This window comes from Astatotilapia calliptera, chromosome 10 (genome assembly GCF_900246225.1).
Source record: "Astatotilapia calliptera chromosome 10, fAstCal1.2, whole genome shotgun sequence".
In the NCBI taxonomy this organism is placed as follows: Eukaryota; Metazoa; Chordata; class Actinopteri; order Cichliformes; family Cichlidae; genus Astatotilapia; species Astatotilapia calliptera.
The window spans coordinates 33,344,205-33,362,942 of NC_039311.1; the positions used below are offsets into that span (position 1 = coordinate 33,344,205).

At 47.4% G+C, this 18,738-nt stretch overlaps 3 protein-coding genes across 8 annotated transcripts; 1 reads left to right on the forward strand and 2 right to left on the reverse strand.

The window, feature by feature from the left end:
- Positions 1-3,504: 3,504 nt before the first annotated feature.
- Positions 3,505-8,522, reverse strand: LOC113031047 (uncharacterized). The gene is made up of 4 exons (XM_026182904.1): positions 5,346-8,522; positions 4,191-4,399; positions 3,984-4,101; positions 3,505-3,780 (listed from the first exon to the last, which is right to left on the reverse strand). Exons 1-4 carry the CDS (start codon positions 5,838-5,840, stop codon positions 3,604-3,606), a joined length of 999 nt encoding a protein of 332 aa, XP_026038689.1. The 5' UTR covers positions 5,841-8,522; the 3' UTR covers positions 3,505-3,603.
- A 111-nt stretch (positions 8,523-8,633) lies between these two features.
- Positions 8,634-15,125, reverse strand: LOC113031035 (uncharacterized). 3 transcript variants are annotated; one of them, XM_026182882.1, is made up of 7 exons: positions 15,063-15,125; positions 13,750-14,295; positions 12,407-12,615; positions 11,747-11,861; positions 10,013-10,199; positions 9,632-9,739; positions 8,634-9,491 (listed from the first exon to the last, which is right to left on the reverse strand). In XM_026182882.1, the coding sequence occupies exons 1-7, from the start codon at positions 15,066-15,068 to the stop codon at positions 9,028-9,030; spliced, it is 1,635 nt and encodes a 544-aa protein (XP_026038667.1). In that variant the 5' UTR covers positions 15,069-15,125; the 3' UTR covers positions 8,634-9,027. The 3 variants fall into 3 exon arrangements, with proteins under 3 accessions (XP_026038667.1, XP_026038669.1, XP_026038666.1); XM_026182884.1 differs by lacking the exon at positions 15,063-15,125 and adding an exon at positions 14,397-14,448; XM_026182881.1 differs by lacking the exon at positions 15,063-15,125 and having other exon boundaries at positions 13,750-14,329.
- LOC113031049 (post-GPI attachment to proteins factor 2-like) lies at positions 14,802-18,436 on the forward strand. Of its 4 annotated transcripts, none has more exons than XM_026182907.1 (5): positions 14,802-14,862; positions 16,485-16,701; positions 17,333-17,576; positions 17,655-17,761; positions 17,956-18,436. In XM_026182907.1, the coding sequence occupies exons 2-5, from the start codon at positions 16,534-16,536 to the stop codon at positions 18,271-18,273; spliced, it is 837 nt and encodes a 278-aa protein (XP_026038692.1). In that variant the 5' UTR covers positions 14,802-14,862; positions 16,485-16,533; the 3' UTR covers positions 18,274-18,436. The 4 variants fall into 4 exon arrangements, with proteins under 4 accessions (XP_026038692.1, XP_026038694.1, XP_026038691.1 ...); XM_026182909.1 differs by having other exon boundaries at positions 14,808-14,862; positions 16,533-16,701; XM_026182906.1 differs by lacking the exon at positions 14,802-14,862 and adding an exon at positions 15,640-15,916.
- Positions 18,437-18,738: the final 302 nt, after the last annotated feature.

Below are 18,738 nucleotides of genomic sequence, written 5' to 3' on the forward strand. Positions count from 1 at the left end.
AATGGGCGGGGCCTAGAAGCAGAGTCTGACATCATCAGCTGCAGTTAAAAACAAACATGGCGAGCATATATAAGTTGATTAGTACATTTACACACACTTGTTTACCTCCATGTTTTAGTTACTTTAGTTTTTAAGCCCCCAGTACAGTTTGTGTGTATTTGCAGTGAAGGATTCCACTGAAGAGCTGACTGGAGGATGGAGACGGTCGCCATGTGTACGAAGAGAGGTGTCGTCTGTCTCCTCTTACAGGAAGATGTCCATTGCAGAAGATGTAAGATGATCCAAGGACTGGACCCAGCCCAAATCAGGAGGCAGAGTCATAATACAAGTGTTTGCTGCTTGGCTGTGCTGTCCTTTTGTCTGTTCGGCTCAGAGGAAGGGGACACGGCGTTTACATGTGCAGTGCTCCATACATCCTTTGAGAGAAATCATTTAGAGCATTTATCTTTGTTGTCCAAAGCTCAGGCAGCAGCTCAAACACTGCTGATAACACCTCCACCTCTGCAGCAGCAGACTGAACCAGGACTCAAACCTGCTCCATCATCTCATCTTTGTAGACCTGCATTTGCAAGCACCAACAAGTCAACGGTAAACATTATACTGGATAATCTGCTGGTTTAAAAGGCTTCGTCCTTTTGTAAAAAAAACAGCTCATATCAGCAGAACTGTAGGACTAAAAAATGTAAGAGAAGAGCTTCAGATCCTGAGTGTGTGAGGACAGAAGGATCAGCTTTATTTCAGATTTGAGATCAACTTTATATTTCAGTTTGTGATTACAGGAGCTGCGCTCAGATTCAGACCTCAGCACCACCCAGTGACAGCAGACAGATCATCCAACATGTTCACATGTTAACTGTAAAATTAAGTGAGGAAAACAGTACAAAGGTTAAAGTACCACATGTGCTGTAGTGAAGGCTGCAGCTGTTTTATTGATAAAGTTAAAGACAAAAAAGGATTATTGTACTCGGCCCTGAACATCTTAGAAATATGGTATCTAACCAGATCCTTACTCTGGATGGCATTACCTTGGCCTCCAGTAACACTGTGAGGAACCTTGGAGTCATGTTTGACCAGGACATGTCCTTCAACGCACATATTAAACAAGTATGTAAGACTGCGTTCTTCCATTTGTGCAACATCTCTAAAGTTAGAAATATCCTGTCTCAGAGTGACGCTGAAAAACTAGTTCATGCATTTATTACTTCCAGGCTGGACGACTGTAATTCATTATTATCAGGAAGTCCAAAAAACTCCCTGAAAAGCCTTCAGCTGATCCAAAATGCTGCAGCAAGAGTCCTGACAGGGACTAGAAAGAGAGAGCAGATTTCTCCTGTTTTGGCTTCCTGTTAAATCCAGGATTCAAAATCCTGCTCCTCACATACAAGGTCTTAACCTTCCTGCCTTCTTGGGACCTTTTTGTGCCACTGCTATGTGTTAAATGGCTGCCATTTCCACTGTGTTCAGTGGAATATAACCTAACTTGCCACAGGATAGTTTTTACCTGTCAATGTTAATATTCCAGTGTGAATTCCTTAAATCAGCCTAAAATGACTGAGCAGCAGAAATCCCCACACCCATCACCCTGGGGACCATTTTCTGCCCATTGACTTCCATTATAAACGCTATTTTTCAACCCCAAATTATCATCATATGATTTTATTTTTTCTTCTTTTCTTGGATGTCAATGAAGACTCAGGGCCTTGAAGTTTTAATTTTTAAATTGCAAAAAAAATGCAAAAAAAATAATGGCAGGTCAAAATGTATGTTGGTGCCAATCTTTGGTCCATCTAAAGGCCTACTTATAATGACAATCACATATTACTTCAACTGGTTTTTTGTGGAAATATTTAGTTTCGTTTTTTGGTTTTTGGGGCTTATAACACAGGGCGCTCATGTAATAACACTGGGATTTGAAGGGTTAAAACAACGAAAATATAATTAAAACTTTACATGAATATTTCAGGGAGAAGTAGTTTTACAAGGTTGGCTAATTTAAAGTGGAATAAAATATGGATATATGGTCTTTTTATGGCGTGGCTGAGAATGGTCCCTAGGGTGATGGGTGTGAGTTTTTTAAAGGATGGCAGGAGGGTTAAATAATCAGGCCCCATCTTATCTTAATGACCTTGTAGTACCATATCACCCTATTAGAGCACTTCGCTCTCGCTCTGCAGGCCTACTTGTTGTTCCTAGAGTATTTAAAAGTAGAATGGGAGGCAGAGCCTTCAGTTTTCAGGCCCCTCTTCTGTGGAACCAGCTTCCAGTTTGGATTCAGGAGACAGACACTATCTCTACTTTCAAGATTAGGCTTCAAACCTTCCTTTTTGCTAAAGCATATAGTTAGGGCTGGACCAGGTGACCCTGAATCCTCCCTTAGTTATGCTGCAATAGACGTAGGCTGCCGGGGGATTCCCATGATGCATTGAGTTTTTCCTTTCCAGTCACCTTTCTCACTCACTATGTGTTAACAGACCTCTCTGCATTGAATCATATCTGTTATTAATCTCTGTCTCTCTTCCACAGCATGTCTTTATCCTGTCTTCCTTCTCTCACCCCAACCAATCACAGCAGATGGCCCCGCCCCTCCCTGAGCCTGGTTCTGCCAGAGGTTTCTTCCTGTTAAAAGGGAGTTTTTCCTTCCCACTGTCGCCAAAGTGCTGCTCATAGGGGGTCATATGATTGTTGGGTTTTTCTCTGTATCTATGAAGCGCCTTGAGGCGACTTTTGTTGTGATTTGGCGCTATATAAATATATATATATATACACAGTATATATATATATATATAAATAAAACTGAATTGAATTGAATCACTCATGTAACTGTGTCACTATATATCAGCATTACCAGGACCTCAGTTTGGTGTTTCAGAGAGCTGCTGATCTCAGACCTGCACAGCTTCTGTTTTAAACACCTGATGTACTCAGCTGCATGAAGAGTGACTGTTGGTTCTCACAAGTATAGTAGAATGCAGCTTTCCGTCCTCATAAAGATAGCTAGACAGGAACGAACGAACACACACACACACACACACACACACACACACACACACACACACACACACACACACACACACACACACACACACACACACACACACACACACACACACACACACAGCTCAGCTGCTGCTGGGGAGGGTTTTTAAAAAAGCCACTTGATCAGGGAACCAATCAGCAGCTGCCAGCTCTCAAAGGGACCTGCAGAGACATTTAAAGGCACAGAACACAGAGAACAAAGTCCAGCCACCATGATACAAATTATGGCGAGGGCCAGGCTGTGACATTGGCGTCCTAGCTACTCGCTGTACTGTTTGTATTGTACCTCATCAGTCTCCAGGTGTGATAGAAGTTGTGTTGCTGGAACTCTGAGCCCATCATCTTCTACTGATCCAGTTCAGGGCTGCCGGGGGTGGAGCTTATGCCACCCCGAGTTCATTTATCTTCATTTCATCTTTATTTCTTTATTTTTATCACATTCATAGTAGACACAACCTCAGAGATACCTTTTACTTTTACTAGAGTATTTTTAATAAGAAAACAAAGACTGCAGTTCTCCTAGTGTCCACTCGAGGCAGCTGTCAGGACAAATGTGGATTCATTGCCTCAGGTAGGCCGGAGTGGGGGCTCCTTCTCCAGCCAGGAGTATCTGGGCCACAGGCGTCTAAGGAGGGAGTGGGCTCTGCAGAAGTGATCAAAGCGTGTTTGGGGTATAATTGTCCTGTTGTCCCTCCAGCAGAACCTCAGGTTTTCTCTCAGCTGATCAGGATCAAACCTCAGCACCTGAAACAGAAAAAGACAACCATGAAACTGAAGCTCAGTCACAAATTAAACTGTCAGAGTCAGACGTGATGATCCAGCACTCTGAGCTCTTCACATGGCGGTTCATTCAAAGCCTTTCAGCGCTCACGCTGTGGTGGATGCAGTCTGGGGCGGGCTGGAGGAGCCGGCTGGCTGATAGTGAGGAGGAGGAGCAGTGAAGGTACCTGTCTGTTCTCCATGTGCAGGGCGACGGCGACGTGATCCCACACATAAAACTCTGGGTGCCTAATCGGCCCCCGAGCGTCCATCTGGTTCTCGTCAGGTCCTCGGATCAACTCGTAGCTGAGAGGACGGGCAGAGACACAGAGGTCAGAGGGCGCTTTTAGTCTCTCACTGGAGGTCATTTCCACATTTACCTGTGTGATTCTTACCTGTGTGTCTTACACATGGCCTCCGGTCTCCAGATGAAGCGTCCGTCTCTATAAGTGCAGACGGCGTCCGGGTCATCATCAGGGAGCAAAGGAAACCTTGAGAAGAGCAGCTGATTGGCCGGGCTGTGGACCAGCACAGAGTACTGCACTTCCTGTTTGTACAGCGAGGTCTTGAACACCCTCATGATGGGCGGAGCTCCAGAGCAAAACTGGGGACGATAACAGAAGTTTCAGTTTTACTTCCAGAGACAGAAAGAGTGACGCGGCACAGCGAGTTTCGGTCGACGCGCGCTTTGAGTCACGACAGCAGCTCGCTGTAAACGAAGGATGGAAGTGCCCTGTTGTTCAGTGTTGTCAGGAATGTTGTGATTACACTTTATTTGAGCTTTAACTGAGAAAAGAATCTTTTAACAATCTGCAGGTTTTGTCTGCGAGTATATTTGAACCATCATCAGCTGAGTCTGGGTCTGTTCCAGTCGGCTGATGTTTGTGTTTCCACCTGAAATATTTACTGAGTCCATGTAAGCTGAATGAAAAAAGCACGTTCTTCAGTTTGTGACTAAGAATGTAATATTTATAGTATTCAGTGTTTTAACATTATGGAGAAATATAAATATGCATCATTCAGAAACAGTCCCAGGTTATTGTTTGCAGTTTTTTTACAGGACTACTTGAAGTTTTAAAATATCTAAATGATCCAGGATGCAGATATTTGAATACTAGACCCTGTTTCATGTTTCTGGTAAGACCCACCAGTGCCCATATGGAAAAGAAATAGTAAAAACTTATATGATTTACTCATGAAAGTGGCCACTTTCTCATTACTTTCATATATTGTTTTAGGAAGTATCCAAAACATACAAGTTTCATTATATAATTTTTCAAGGGCTCTTATATGTGTTTTCACTCTTTATGCTTTTCATACAAGTTTCACACAAGACAGATACAAACTTTATAAGATTTATTCATATCTTTTCCATGTGGGTGAAACTGTCAGGTTTCTGTTGTTAACAGTGTTTTAGATATTCATGTTCAAACTCTGCCTCTGAAAAGTGTTTGACATGAAGTTCACAGACATCTCTGACTCTTTTATGGTGCTCACGGGCAGTGATGTCAGCTCTGTGAATGCAAACAGTCATTTAAACGTAGGATTACCTGCTCGCTGTAGGCCGTCAGCACCTCCTCCAGAGGAAACCTGAAGCGGTACGAGCCCAGTCTCGACCTCCTCCTGAAGGCTGGAGAGGAGGCGAACTTCCACAGGAAGCTCTCCTGCTCTGCAGCCTGCTCCTCCATCCCGTCTGGGTAGGTCTTCTTCAGGAGCCTCGTCTCAGCCGCTTGGATCTCCTCGGGTCCCACAGCCAGACTCCACCACACCAGGGAGAGATGGCGAGGATCCGAGGAGCCTCCACGAGGATCCTTGAAGCCTCTGTCCTTCCGGATCCCACATAGCCCCCGTCGCTCTGTGTCATGTTTCAGGTGAGACACGTAGAACTCGGGTCGGGGGTAGTCAGGGATGTCTTCTTTGTAGAGGTACTGGTTCTCCAAACCCTGACGCTCAGCTGTACTTCTTAAATCATTCAGCCGCACATGCTGACCCTCTATCAAATGTTCAGGATAGTTTCGGCTGTTTGTCTGCGTCTGCATGATCATGGAGGGTGAGCTGAAGAGAAGTAGTCTCTGATATCTGACGGGACACACTTTTATTCAGACCCCACCCAGTCTCTCTCACACACACACACACACACACACACACACACACACACACACAGCGTTCTGGTTTTGGTTCATTGACTGCACGTCTTGCCTGAAGTTTCAGTTTGATTCGTCTTCAGATGTTTGAGGTTTGTTGTTGTTTGTTTGAATTCTGCTTCATCACCGAGGACCTGCTGTCATGGTTTTGTTCAGTGAACCTAACCGACCTTACATTTCCATAAAAGGCTTGTCTGGTGTATTTCCTCTGAGTTGTAGGAAACGGTGTGATGTAATGAGACAGGAAGTGCGGGTGCCAAACTGTTTCTGATGTCACTGTGGTTTCTTCCTCCTTCACTTGCGTCCGGGCTGAGCAGAATTCACCCGAGGCCGATATGAGCCGGACGTTCGTGCTGTGATGGAAACCATCAGGGTCGTTTTACTGAAACATGTTCACCTCTTTCTGCTTATTGAACTTGAACAGGTCATTTAGACCTGACCCAACGCTCTTCTTCTCTTTGTGTTCTCGTGTTTCTGTTTCATGATTAACGATTTTTTTATTAACACTCTTGCCAACAATAAAAAACGTTACAAAAACAAGCTGCGCTCTGACCCCAGCGCTCATCAGAAGTGTCTGCTTGTAAAAACATATCCATCCATCAAAGTCAGGTCACCTGCAGGCTGAGCCGTATTCCAGACTTCTGAGGCCTTCCTAACCAGACCAGCAGGTTCTGGTCTCACTCGGGGTCTCCTGCCTGGAAGACCTCCAAAGGGAACCACCTCAGTCTGCCAGTACAAAGGTGCTGTCCGCACCTTAAAGCCCAAACAGCCCGTGATGTACAGAGCCGTTATCATCTCAGGACAAGTCTGAGTCAGTCCTGACGTCCTGAACCAGACAGCATCTCTGCCAGTGTATCTGCAGAGGTTCCCCCAAATCTTCAGGCTGTGTCTCCTTCACAGACGAAGGTTCGGTCAGACTCAGGAGCTCCTCAAAGTCCTCTTTCCACCCTCGACAATAAATCGAGTACATGTCAGCTGTTCCCCTGCACGCCCTGAGAACTTCCTGAGCTCGTGGACAGAAGTTCTTTGACGTCCAATGAAAGTCCTTCCTAAGGGGTCTCAGATCCGACCCTGAACTCCCGTGGCTCCTCCCACAGTTTTTTCGACATTGATATGCCGAGGTCACCAGACAGAAGCGCCCTGGATTCATTGTGATGATCACATCTACAGCCGATGTTACTGCACCATTATTTGTTTGTTTCTAACTGTTGTTGTTAGGCCTCGTAATGGCCACGCCTGGCCTCTACTACTGTTTCTATATAAAAACATTTAATTCACATTACATTTTAACATATTTGAATAATATCAACATTTAGCAGTAAATCAGAAATAAGAAACAGATATGTGTCAAGTATCTTGCAGGATTTAACATTTTAACCCCTGAAGTCAGCAAAATAACATTCATCTGTAGTGTAAGCTGTCAGATCACTGGTGTCAGCTGGTGTCCACCTGTATTTAGTTTGGAGGAATCAGTGAGTGAGTGAAACTCACTTCTGTCTGATGACAGTGATACTGAGGCAAGCTGTTGAAAATATGCTGAACTTTCTGTCAATATGGACTGCTGTTAGCTGCCGTTAGCCTCTATTTGCCGCTGTTAGCCTCTATTCGCTGCTATTAGCCTCTATTAGCTGCTATTAGCCTCTATTAGCTGCTATTAGCCTCTATTAGCCTCTATTCACTGCTGTTAGCCGCTGTTAGCCTCTATTCGCTGCTGAAGTAGCTTCATTTCCCTCCACTCCGGAGAGCTGAGGCCCGTCAGGTTTTATTTTCCACTGATATCCCTCGCTTGCTCTAAAACTACGTCTTCTTATGTATTTATAGTCTGACTGCAAAAGGTGACTGTGAGAAATTATTTCAACATATTCTGTTATGGGGTAACCAGGTCTCACAGCAGGAGGTGAAAAGGATTGTTAAGCTCTAATTTAACGTAATTAAAGTTTACTGTCTTAAAACGATATGAAAAATATTTTATTTGGCACATCCACAAAGACAAAACACTCCTGATAACAGTGAAACAGGAGACATCAAAGGAAAAGAAGCTTTAAAGGTTAAAACAGTTCATTTAAATACTGCTCATTAATAATCAGAATAAAATCAGAATAAAACCTGACCGCAGAAACATCATTAGCATCGTTATTGAATCAGTTACAGGAGACATCAGAGATGATGTGCTTTTTCATTTTCACTTCCTCAGTTTCATCTTTACACAGGTGCTGGCAGGTGATTGGCTTAAATGGTCACCACTGACAGGCTGTCGGTGCTGCATTGGTGAGAACTGGGCCCATAGGTGTGTCTGTGGGAGGGGCTACACAGAGAAAATCACTGCTGATTGGCAGATGCAGCACTCTGATTGTGTCCACCATGGAAATGATCCTCCTGTTAGTAACGCTGTGCAGCAGTTGGTCTGCACGAAGGCAGAGGCGGGTCCTCACCAGCAGGTGGAGACGCGGTGATGCTGGAGTCCTCGTGGACACAGTTTTCCAAACTTCAGAAGGTTCATTTGTTCGGTCACTCACACATTCCTCTCATGTGACCAACATCTCTAAAGTTAGAGATATCCTGTCTCAGAGTGACGCTGAAAAACTAGTTCATGCATTTATTACTTCCAGGCTGGACGACTGTAATTCATTATTATCAGGAAGTCCTAAAAACTCCCTGAAAAGCCTTCAGCTGATCCAAAATGCTGCAGCAAGAGTCCTGACAGGGACTAGAAAGAGAGAGCAGATTTCTCCTGTATTGGCTTCCTGTCATTTTCAAACCCTCACAGACACATGTGTGTCTTGAATGATCTTCGTGAGATCGGCACTGTTGGGATTTTTTAAAAAGGCTTTTGGATCGTTGCACAAAATAAATATTCACAATTTAAACATTCGCAGTCGGCTACAAACAAACTGCATTTTCAAACCTGCTGACGTCAGTATGGGGGGGGGACTTCCCATGATGCATCATGGAAGCTAAACTGGGAGGTGACCTCCTCACTAAGGCCAGCAGGTGTCGCTGTGCTGGGTGTTCTGGTGCATTTATCGTACGCCACACTCCATCACCTGAGGGTAAACAGTGTAAACAACATTACAACATCACCCAGCACTCAGACGGTGCTCCTGATGGAGTAGACCTCCCCTCCTTTAGCCATGACCATCCTCGCCACGGCCTGCACCAGATCGTAGACCTGCTGACCGTCCCAATGGTCCGGGTTGTTGTTGAGGACGTGGTACCTGTAGCCCACTTTGAAAAGCAGCTCAGGTCCTGCCGCCCGGCGCTGTCTCTCGATGTCTGGAGCCGCCGAGTTAGCATAGGTGTAGAGGATCCTGGTGTACCTCGACACGTCCATCCCAAAGAACTCCTCCACCTGCCTCATGGTGGCTAGATCCTCCACGGTGGAGGACCCCACCCTGGTGACCAGCAGGACGGCGTGGGGCCTCAGCATGTTGACACATGTGGAGATGTCCCTCTTCACGGCATCGTCTGATGTTTCCGAGAGACCGGGAGTCTCGGCTACGGTCACCTGGTGGCCAAACACCCACTCGCTCTGCCAGCAGCACGATGACGTCCCTGAGGAGAAGATTCCACCAGTTTACTCTGAACATGCTCCCAGTTTGAGGCGTTTGACCTCCTACACTAAGCTAATGTTAGCCGTGTAGGGGAGCTAAAGAGGCTGTGGCTAAATCAGTCCACAGACGGGTTAGCCTTACCGGAGGATGGACCGCCTGGACTGAAGGCAAGCCTTCCTAGGATGGCGTTCCCAGTGGAGCTCTTCCCCACTCCAGGCCTCCCAACAAGAACCAGTCTGATGTCGGACACTGAGATGGAGAAAGTCTGCTGTTAAAACGAGATTTAAAGGATCATTTTAAGCTCCGTGTTTCCTGTTTCTGTGGGTCTGAGATGAAACGACAGACGCTTTAAAGTCGTCATTGATATTCTTCATGATGTCACACAGCCCCTCCCTCACGCTTTAAAGGAAGAGTGCAAAGTACCGAGGACAGCACAACTTGGACTTGCTTTCTACAGAAACGCAAAGATCGGTGTACCTCACACTGGGAGGGGTCACAGTCTCCAGTGTGCACATGTGATACCTGTGTAACGCTGCAGGAGCGAGCGCTCCTCCTCCAGGGGGAGGTGCCAGCCCGGCCACAGGCATTTAACCAAGTTTGTAGCGTCTTCGAAATCATCGAAATCCTCCTCGTCGTTTCTGGCTGTTACTTCCTCCGGCCAACAGAACTTGAGGTTCTGTCTCAGGCGGTCAGCGTCAAACGTCAGCACCTGAAGGATCAACAGGATGTTTTTAAAGGAAACCTGCAAACGTCTGAACTCTGACGGTACACCTGCAGGAGTGTTGCGTTCAGGGACAGTCGGAAACTTTAAGGCTGAGAGAACACGTGTGAACCTACATGATCACAACAAATAATCATGTTTGAGGTCCTGCAGTCAAACATAAACCAGCTTCTCAAGCATGAAGCGCCAACAGTTGCAGTTCCTCTGACGCCCAGCAGAGGCAGCAGTGAGTCTCAATAGATTAGGGGTTTGCCCATTTGCCCACTTGAAGTGCTGTGTGACTTCCTTTGAGAACCCTCTGACATCAGTGAGAGAAATGGGTTCTTTACATGGTGAGCTGCTGTCCAAAGCTGAAGCTATCGAAACGTTTGCTGAAGTTTTCAACCAGCTTATCAACAAAGTCAACAACAGAGGACATCTCCCCGAACCTGTTCCTTCACTGTTGGGAAGTGTGCATAGTCTCCTTGCAGGAACACTTCAGGTTTCCTCTGAAAGCAGCGGACAGCTGTCATCGGTTCACAGATTGGATCGTCTTTGCCCTGCAGCTTCAAATTCAGTCCATTCAGGTGTGAAGTGATAGCAACCAAAAAGGCCACAATATCCATGTTTTCCCATCATTAAAAAAGAGAGAAAAGTTTGGTGCTTCCTGACTTTCCAGCTCTTCGTGCTTTGTCTCATGGTGGCGTTTGCTGGAAGAATGAGCACGTCTGCGTCAGTGCAGTCTTGAAAGTTCTATTTTCGGTCTTTACTTTTCTCGCTTTTGAAAGCGCCATCGTTGTTGTACCTCTTGTGACTGCCTGTATCGTTAATCGTCTCGCTTGTTATTCGCCTCTCACCGTCTCTTTCCTCTGTCTGTCGGTGTCTGCGATCTCCTTGAATGCACAGATTTGATTGGCTGAGTAGCGTCACATGGGTGGCTTAACTCGCACACAATTGGTTTGTCTGTTCCCCGGTCTATTAATGCAAGGTAACATTACCGCTTAAAATTCAATCGCCTCGTCAAAAGTATTTTAATATTTTGTGAAGTTTAGGTCCGGCCCCTGCCATAGATGTTAGAACCACAGCAGAAACAAACACGTTTACAGCCTGAAACACATCTTTAGAATTCACCTGTTTAAATTGCATTAAGGCTTATTAGGGGCGTGGCCTCTTTGACAGGTGGATGGTGACACGGTCTTCACAGACTGTTTGACTAAAGTGTTGTTTTTTCACCTGTCTCGAGCAAAGACTATTGGATCATCTATCCATGGAGGAAAAATGAAAATATGAAGAGAAACAAAGAATTTGGGTCCATATTCTGCAGCAGCGACGCCGCTCCCGCAGCTCGGACTCATGACCATCTACCTGCATGCTGCAGAGGATCGCTCACCTCACCACGCTGCCAGGACGAAGCCTTCATACAACCTGTGGATGCAGACTGACAGGCTACGAAATCTTCTCATAATATGAAATATATATTTAAAAAAACGAAGACAAAAATGTTCCTTTTCTAACTCAACATGCTTCAGGTGTAAAGAGTGATGAGGAGGAGCTACCCGTCTGTTCTCCACGTGCAGGGCGACGGCGACATTGTCCCAAACATAAAACACTCGTCGAATCAGCTGCTGAGCATCCACGTGGTTCCCATCAGGTCTGTGGGTCAGCTCGTAACTGTGGGAACAACGCACACGACTGAGAGGCTGGGAAAGTGGAAACACGCCAAACTGTCAGGAAGCAGCTGTGAGAGGAGCCAACGCAAACTCACTGACACACACAGACACACACACACAGACACACACAGATGCACACAGACACACACAGGGCAGACACAAGGGGGAAATACTAAATAATCAAGGAGCTAAACAGGGAACATAACTGCTGAGCACTAATGAAGCCAAAGAAACATCACAAGGAAACAAAATGCTGGTGAGAAGGACCCAGAACCCTGAAACCTTCAGAACCTGCAGCTAAATGTCCACAGGACCGGATCCACGCTGACACCACGCTGCACCCACAGCTGCTGCAGAAAGCAAAGACCTACACGAGCACATTTTTGGGATGAAGCTTCCATATCTCCATCTATCACATCAGGATGAAGAAGCAGGCAGACGGCATCAATGAGAGCAGTACACACTCTGCACATGCTCTGTGTCAACCCGTGTGATTCTTACCTGTGTGATTCTTACCTGTGTGATTCTTACCTGTGTGATTCTTACCTGTGTGTCTTACACATGGCCTCCGGTCTCCAGATGAAGCGTCCGTCTCTATAAGTGCAGACGGCGTCCGGGTCATCATCAGGGAGCAAAGGAAACCTTGAGAAGAGCAGCTGATTGGCCGGGCTGTGGACCAGCACAGAGTACTGCACTTCCTGTTTGTACAGCGAGGTCTTGAACACCCTCATGATGGGCGGAGCTCCGGAGCAAAACTGGAGATGATAGAAGCAGAAGACTCCAGCTGTTACACGCCTGCAGTCACTAACCTGGTGTGGTGGATTTGTGCACAGCTGTGGTTTTACAGTTTCCACTCATCACGGGCACAGCTCCTTCTGGACTTCTTTTCACGGGGTGGACGATCGCACAGCAGACGAGAGCAGGGTGCACATGTTTGAATTTATTTTCGATTTTCTCCGACGCACACGGGGTCAGACGAGTGCTGAGGTTTGAGAGCTTCACCTTCAGCTTTCACCGCTGTGGCCAAACGGCTCAGTCTGTGTCGTCTCACCATCGACTTGGTTGTTAATAACCCCTGAGACAGGATGGTGCATGCGGACATGAAGGGCACCAGAGGAACAAAGGTAGTTTACCTGAGCTCTGAACACATTTCTTTCAAGGGTCAACGATCTCACCAGCGGCACATCTTAACATTAACATCACAGCCACAGCACATGTCAACAGAAAATCCCCTGGTGGATCGAAACCTCCTTGAATAGATGCAGACCACACCAGCAGAAAGTCCACCTACAAATCAACATGTACAGTGAGCTGCAGCGGTTAACACACGCCACATCTGACTACAAAGCAGTTAAATAAGATACAAACTAACTAAATCAATTCAAACTACAGACTCAGATTGCTCCCCCCTCAGCTCTCATCCAATGGTTTATCCCACTGACGGTGGATAATTAGGGAATTCCCTCATCATGTGCACTCCAGCAATCTAGCCTTCAGGAAGTTGACCTCAAAAGACAGAGTGGTTAGTGGACTTCAAAATAAAAGCACCCAGCACCCTCACATTTCAGCAGCACTCATTAAAGACTCAGCTGAGTGTATGTGTACTCCTCATCCTGTGTGGATCAGAGATGATTTGTTTGTTAATGTCATTAAAGACGTCTGCTGCACAGTCGCCACCCTGTGAAAAAGCGGATCAAAGAAATCCTTCACAGCCCAAAATGACCTGACATCCACCACGTGATGATGGAAGTGTTGTGTCTTCCTGTGGTTCCGTTAATCTGAACTCGTGTTCATGCTGAGTCTGTTTAGTGTTTCCTCTTAATCACACTCAGTCTTTCTGCTTCACTCTCTCACTGAACTGTTGGGCCCGTGTGCTGACAGAGGAGTACCTGCTCGCTGTAGGCCGTCAGCACCTCCTGCAGGGGGAAGGTGAAGCGGTACGAGCCCAGCCTGGACTTCTCGCTGAAGGCCGGAGAGGAGGCGAACCTCCACAGGAAGCTCCGCTGCCTCGCGGCCTGCTCCTCCGTCCGGTTTGGGTGGGTCTCCTCTAGCAGCCTCGTCTCGGCCTCCTGGATCTCCTCGGGTCCCACAGCCAGACTCCACCACACCAGGACCTGCCTGTGAGGATCCCCGAAGCCGTCGTCCACCCTGATGCAACATAAGCCCCGTCGCTCCGTGTCGTGTTTGACACGGCTCACGTGGAACTCGGGTTGGGGGTACGCAGGGATGTCTTCACTGAAGATGTACTGGTTCTCCAACCCATACCTTTGAACTTCCTGTTTCAGATGGTTCAGCCTGGAGTGCTTACAGTACAGGAAGTGCTCTAAACGTCCTCTCCTGTTTCTCTGTGTCCGCATGATCACAGGTCCATCCGAGTCTCTGTGGTGGAGCTGTTCCTGCAGACGCCCACGTCTGTCTCTCTGCTCCAACGAACGCTGCGAAGCACAAAAAGTCATCATCAGCGTCAAACTGAGGATTAGACGAGTCTGAGAAGCTCGGCTGAGTCAGAAATCAGCAGCTGGACTGGCGGTCGCACCTCTGCGGTGGTTTGGAGTACTGCAAAGTCATTTCCTGCCTGGTTGCAGTGTGTCCTACTCTCAGTGATCTCGCTGCTAACAGGTGCTTCTGTGTGTTTGTGCGCACGATGTCTCACTTCCTGTCTCGTTGTTTAAACCCTTGTTGGTGCCTTTGAGCCTTTTTCCGTCTCCGTGTCCCTGCAGTGTCTCTGTCTCTTTTTGCTTTTATCATCGTTGTTTGCTCTTTTCCATCATGCCGAGTCTGCGTGGACTGTGTGTTGCTGGTGCTTTGTGTCCACGTTTGCTCTTTTTTGTCCTTTCACACACTTTTGTGTCTTTGTTTATTCTCTGTTAGCAGAGCTGCCCTGTGCAGCATTTATGGCATAATACTTTTAAGGGAGAATAAAAAGTCGACACATACATCGCATTCCTGACGGAGGACTCTACCACAACCCCTCTCCAGTCCATTCACAGAGTCATTGCATGGTAAGACATAGATAGGATGTGGGCGGGGCCTTTTACCGTCATTTTATTGAGACACAAAGTACAAACACCTGTGGACACATAATCCAACATTCTCAGTTACTCTTTGTGTTGCTGTGTTCAGTGTTTGTTCTTTGTCAGTCAGTTAATTTACAGTGAATCTGTCGTGTTTCTATCATAAACACATTTTCTGAATGAGTTACCTCCATGAAGCACAGCAGCAGGGCAGGCCTGCCCCTTCAGTCCTCCGGCAGGTGGCGTGTTGGTTCCACAGCCGGCATGAGTCACGGGGGATGAGTTTTCCTGCTGTTCTTTCAGAGTCTCAGCGGATCCACGGAGTCATCCCTGCGTGTCCGGCTCGGTTTAAAATCCTCCCAGCGGCTCCCGGACACACCGCACATGCGCAGTAAACTTCCTGCAGCTGTCACAGCTGGAGTGTGACAGCTCGGTCCGGCTGTCACCTGAAGACTCCACGGTGCCGTGTCAGCTGCGCCTGTGGGCGTGGCCGGCTGCGATATGAACTCTGACCTGTAAACAGGCAGATAACAGCTGATGGCGTCACGTGACTATTCACCCCGTGTGAGGCGCCCCCTGCTGCAGAGGCAGGCACCACACACACACACACACACACGTGAATTTACAAAACGCGTAATAAAAATGTGAATGCATCGTGGTCAAATGACGTCACATACTAGACACCTGTAGCAGTGAGCGACCAGCTGTTCCCATCAGTGCTGACGCAGTGACGCAGTGACGTCATCTCACTGCTTTGTTTAATAAAGATTTAAAGACCTGCCGCTGTTTTTACACGCTTTAGGTTAAAGACTTTTATTTTGAAAGATGTAATCAACGGAAGTTATTAATGTTGTCAGCAAAGGAGCCCTGCCACTTCCGGTTAGATTAATCATTAAACTAAGTTAAATAGCACGTATGAAGTGTGTGACACGTTAAACGGTGCGAGGAGCTTTAGGTGAGGCTGGAAAACTCTTTGTCCGGTTTAAAGCTCGTTTCCGGTCCCAGCTGCCGTCAGCCACGTCAGAGGACCGCACCTGTTCAGGTAAGACAGCCCCAGAACTCTGTCAAAGTTTAAAACTGATGTCCTCTGTCTGCTTGGATCAGCATTCATGCAGCACACCAGACTACGTTTAAAAAACGTCACGTTTTAAAATCCACACTCGGTAACACTGATCAATGCTGGCTCCGTGGACTCGGATGTTTCTCTGCAGACCAGACTCCGTTTAAAAAACGTCACATTTTACGGTACTTGAACCAGTGGCAGAGACTGATGCTGGCTTCCTGACGGCTCGTGAGGCCAGTGACCTTCTCTGCAGTTCTGTATACACACTGCACCAAACTCCATTTAAATTCTTCTCATTTTTAATACCCGCCTCAGTAACACAGGCTGATATTTGCCTGTGGACACAAACAGGGCACCAAACCACTGAAATATCTTTTGAAGTTAACTGATGTTGTAGCACCGCAGTGCAAAAATCCCTCGTTGGAAGTAATCAATGCGTGTCACAGCTTTAAAAATGTCACAGACTAAAACATGTTTGGATTACAACCACAAACTCAGGAGCAGTAGAACCGAATCCTAAAGACGAGCTCGTTTCCATCCTTTGCAGGTGGTGTTAGTCTCACCTGTCTCAGGCTTGAAGCTCTCCTGTCTCCAGGATGCTCCAGGGGCCGTACGGCGACCCGGACCAGGGCCGGCTCCTCATCCGGCTGCCCTTCAAGATCTTCGCCGTGGTGACGGTTCTGCTGCCGGTGACCGGCTTCATCGCCTGCATCATCGTCTCCCTCATCTACCACTACGAGGACACGACGCACGCACACTGTAAGGTAAATGTGCAAGCACGCAGACGCCAGCAGGAAGCACGTTTCTCTGCACAGACGTTAAAGAAGATCACTCAAAGTGTCTTTTATTTTGAAATTAGAAGCAGTAAAACATTCTAAATGTCTGTAATTCTTCATGATACAGACAAAATGATGTCACTTCCACCTGGCGAGGGTCGTGACCCTGGTTTTAGTCGTCTCTTTAACCGGCAGCGTTTATGTTTGACCTTCAGTTAAGTCAGTTTGCACGGCGCCCAATCACAGCAGCAGTCGCCGCAGCGCTTTAAATCATCAGGACGTACAATAAGACAAAGAAGACCGAGGAAACCCAGCAATCATAATCTCATCCGTATAGTGATAATGAAGGCATTCTATTCTATTCTATTCTATTCTATTCTATTCTGTATGACCCCCTATGAGCAGCACTTTGGCGACAGTGGGAAGGAAAAACTCCCTTTTAACAGGAAGAAACCTCAGACAGAACCAGGCTCAGGGAAGGGCGGGGCCTGTCGAGGAAATCTGGGCTTTAAACGCGTGTTAAATGTTCAGCACTTCCTGTTTTTAACGGCGTGCTGTAGCAGGAGAGGCGTTCTCCTGCTACAGAGGGCGGAGTGACTTTCAGAGTTTCTTCTTCCAGGTATCCAACTACCTCCCGTCCATCAGCTCCTCCGTCGCCCACGTGCCGGAGCGCTACATTTGGCGTGTCTGCATCGGGCTACACTCGGCGCCGCGGTACCTGATGTCCTTCGCGTACTTCAGCTTCTACCGTGGGCGCTTTAGCGGTCGGGAGCGGCTGCTGAGCGGGCTGGCGCTCCTCTGCAGCCTCGCCGAGAACACCGGCCTGCTGCTGCTCACATACGTGTCGTCCAAAGAAAATCACCGTGAGTACGCGGCGGTCAGCTGACCGTGAGCGTCAGACGTCTCTAATCTGAAACGTTGATGACTGTCTGTCTCCGCAGGTTACCATGACAATGGGTTCAGAGTGTTCACAGGGAGCTCGCTGGTGCACATGCTCATTACATGCCGGCTGTGGTACGTGATGAAGAGAAGCTTCGAGAGCGCAGAGGTAACTCGACCGCCGTCGGGTCCTGTGTGTCACCAGGAACAGAGATAACGCAGCTGTGCATCCGTCACACGACGATTAAATCTGTGAACGTTGGAGTAACGTTACAAACGTCACTTTAAGTTCATCGCTCTCCTTTTATTATTTAATTGTAAACGATCTGCAGAGCTGTTAATCCCACGCTGTGTCCTTCTCAGGAGGACGTATCCTATCGTCGGAAGCTGCGTCTCTTTGTTTTAAACGCCGCCTGTTGTTTGGCTTCCTGCTTACTCTACAAACGCCACAACGACCGCTGTGAACCTGGAGGTAAGTCTGACTCGGTCACGTTTATAACCGGGTTCAGAGGGACTTCTGTCTGCAGGACGGTTCCAGTCTTTGAGACCAGAGGGAGCACAGTCCTCAGCCTGTGTCAGACCGGGCTGCTCTGCGTTAGTTTGGGGTTTGTTAGGATTACAAGAGGCTGTGGGTGCTGTGGGTGGTGCATCAGCAGGATGATGGGGTATCAGGACAGTTGATACGTGCTCCTGGTACAACAGCAGCGAGTGCTTGCTCCGTATTCCTGGTGTGTGTTGGACTCTCGCCCTCGCCTGCCCCTTTGCTCTCTACCCTCTCTATCTTGGATTTCGGCATACTACTCTTTATTTTGTCTGTGAAGGTTCTCAGTCATCCAGGTCATCGTAGTCAAAGGAGCTTGCAAAGAAAAGCGTCTGGACTTCTTTAAGTTGCTTGAAGACGTTTCACCTCTCATCCGAGAAGCTTCTTCAGTTCTAAGGTCAAATGGTGGAGAGTCCCAGATATAAACCTAGTGGGAGTGACCCCCCACAGAGGGACCAAAGGACCCCCTGATGATCCTCTAATCGCCTGAGCCAAGGTGTGAAACTGGGTGTGGGTCCCAATCAGCCAGAGTTTCGGGTGTGTTCATTGTGAAACCTGGCCCCACCTTATCATGCGAATTCCTGAGGTCAGATGGCCCAGGATGT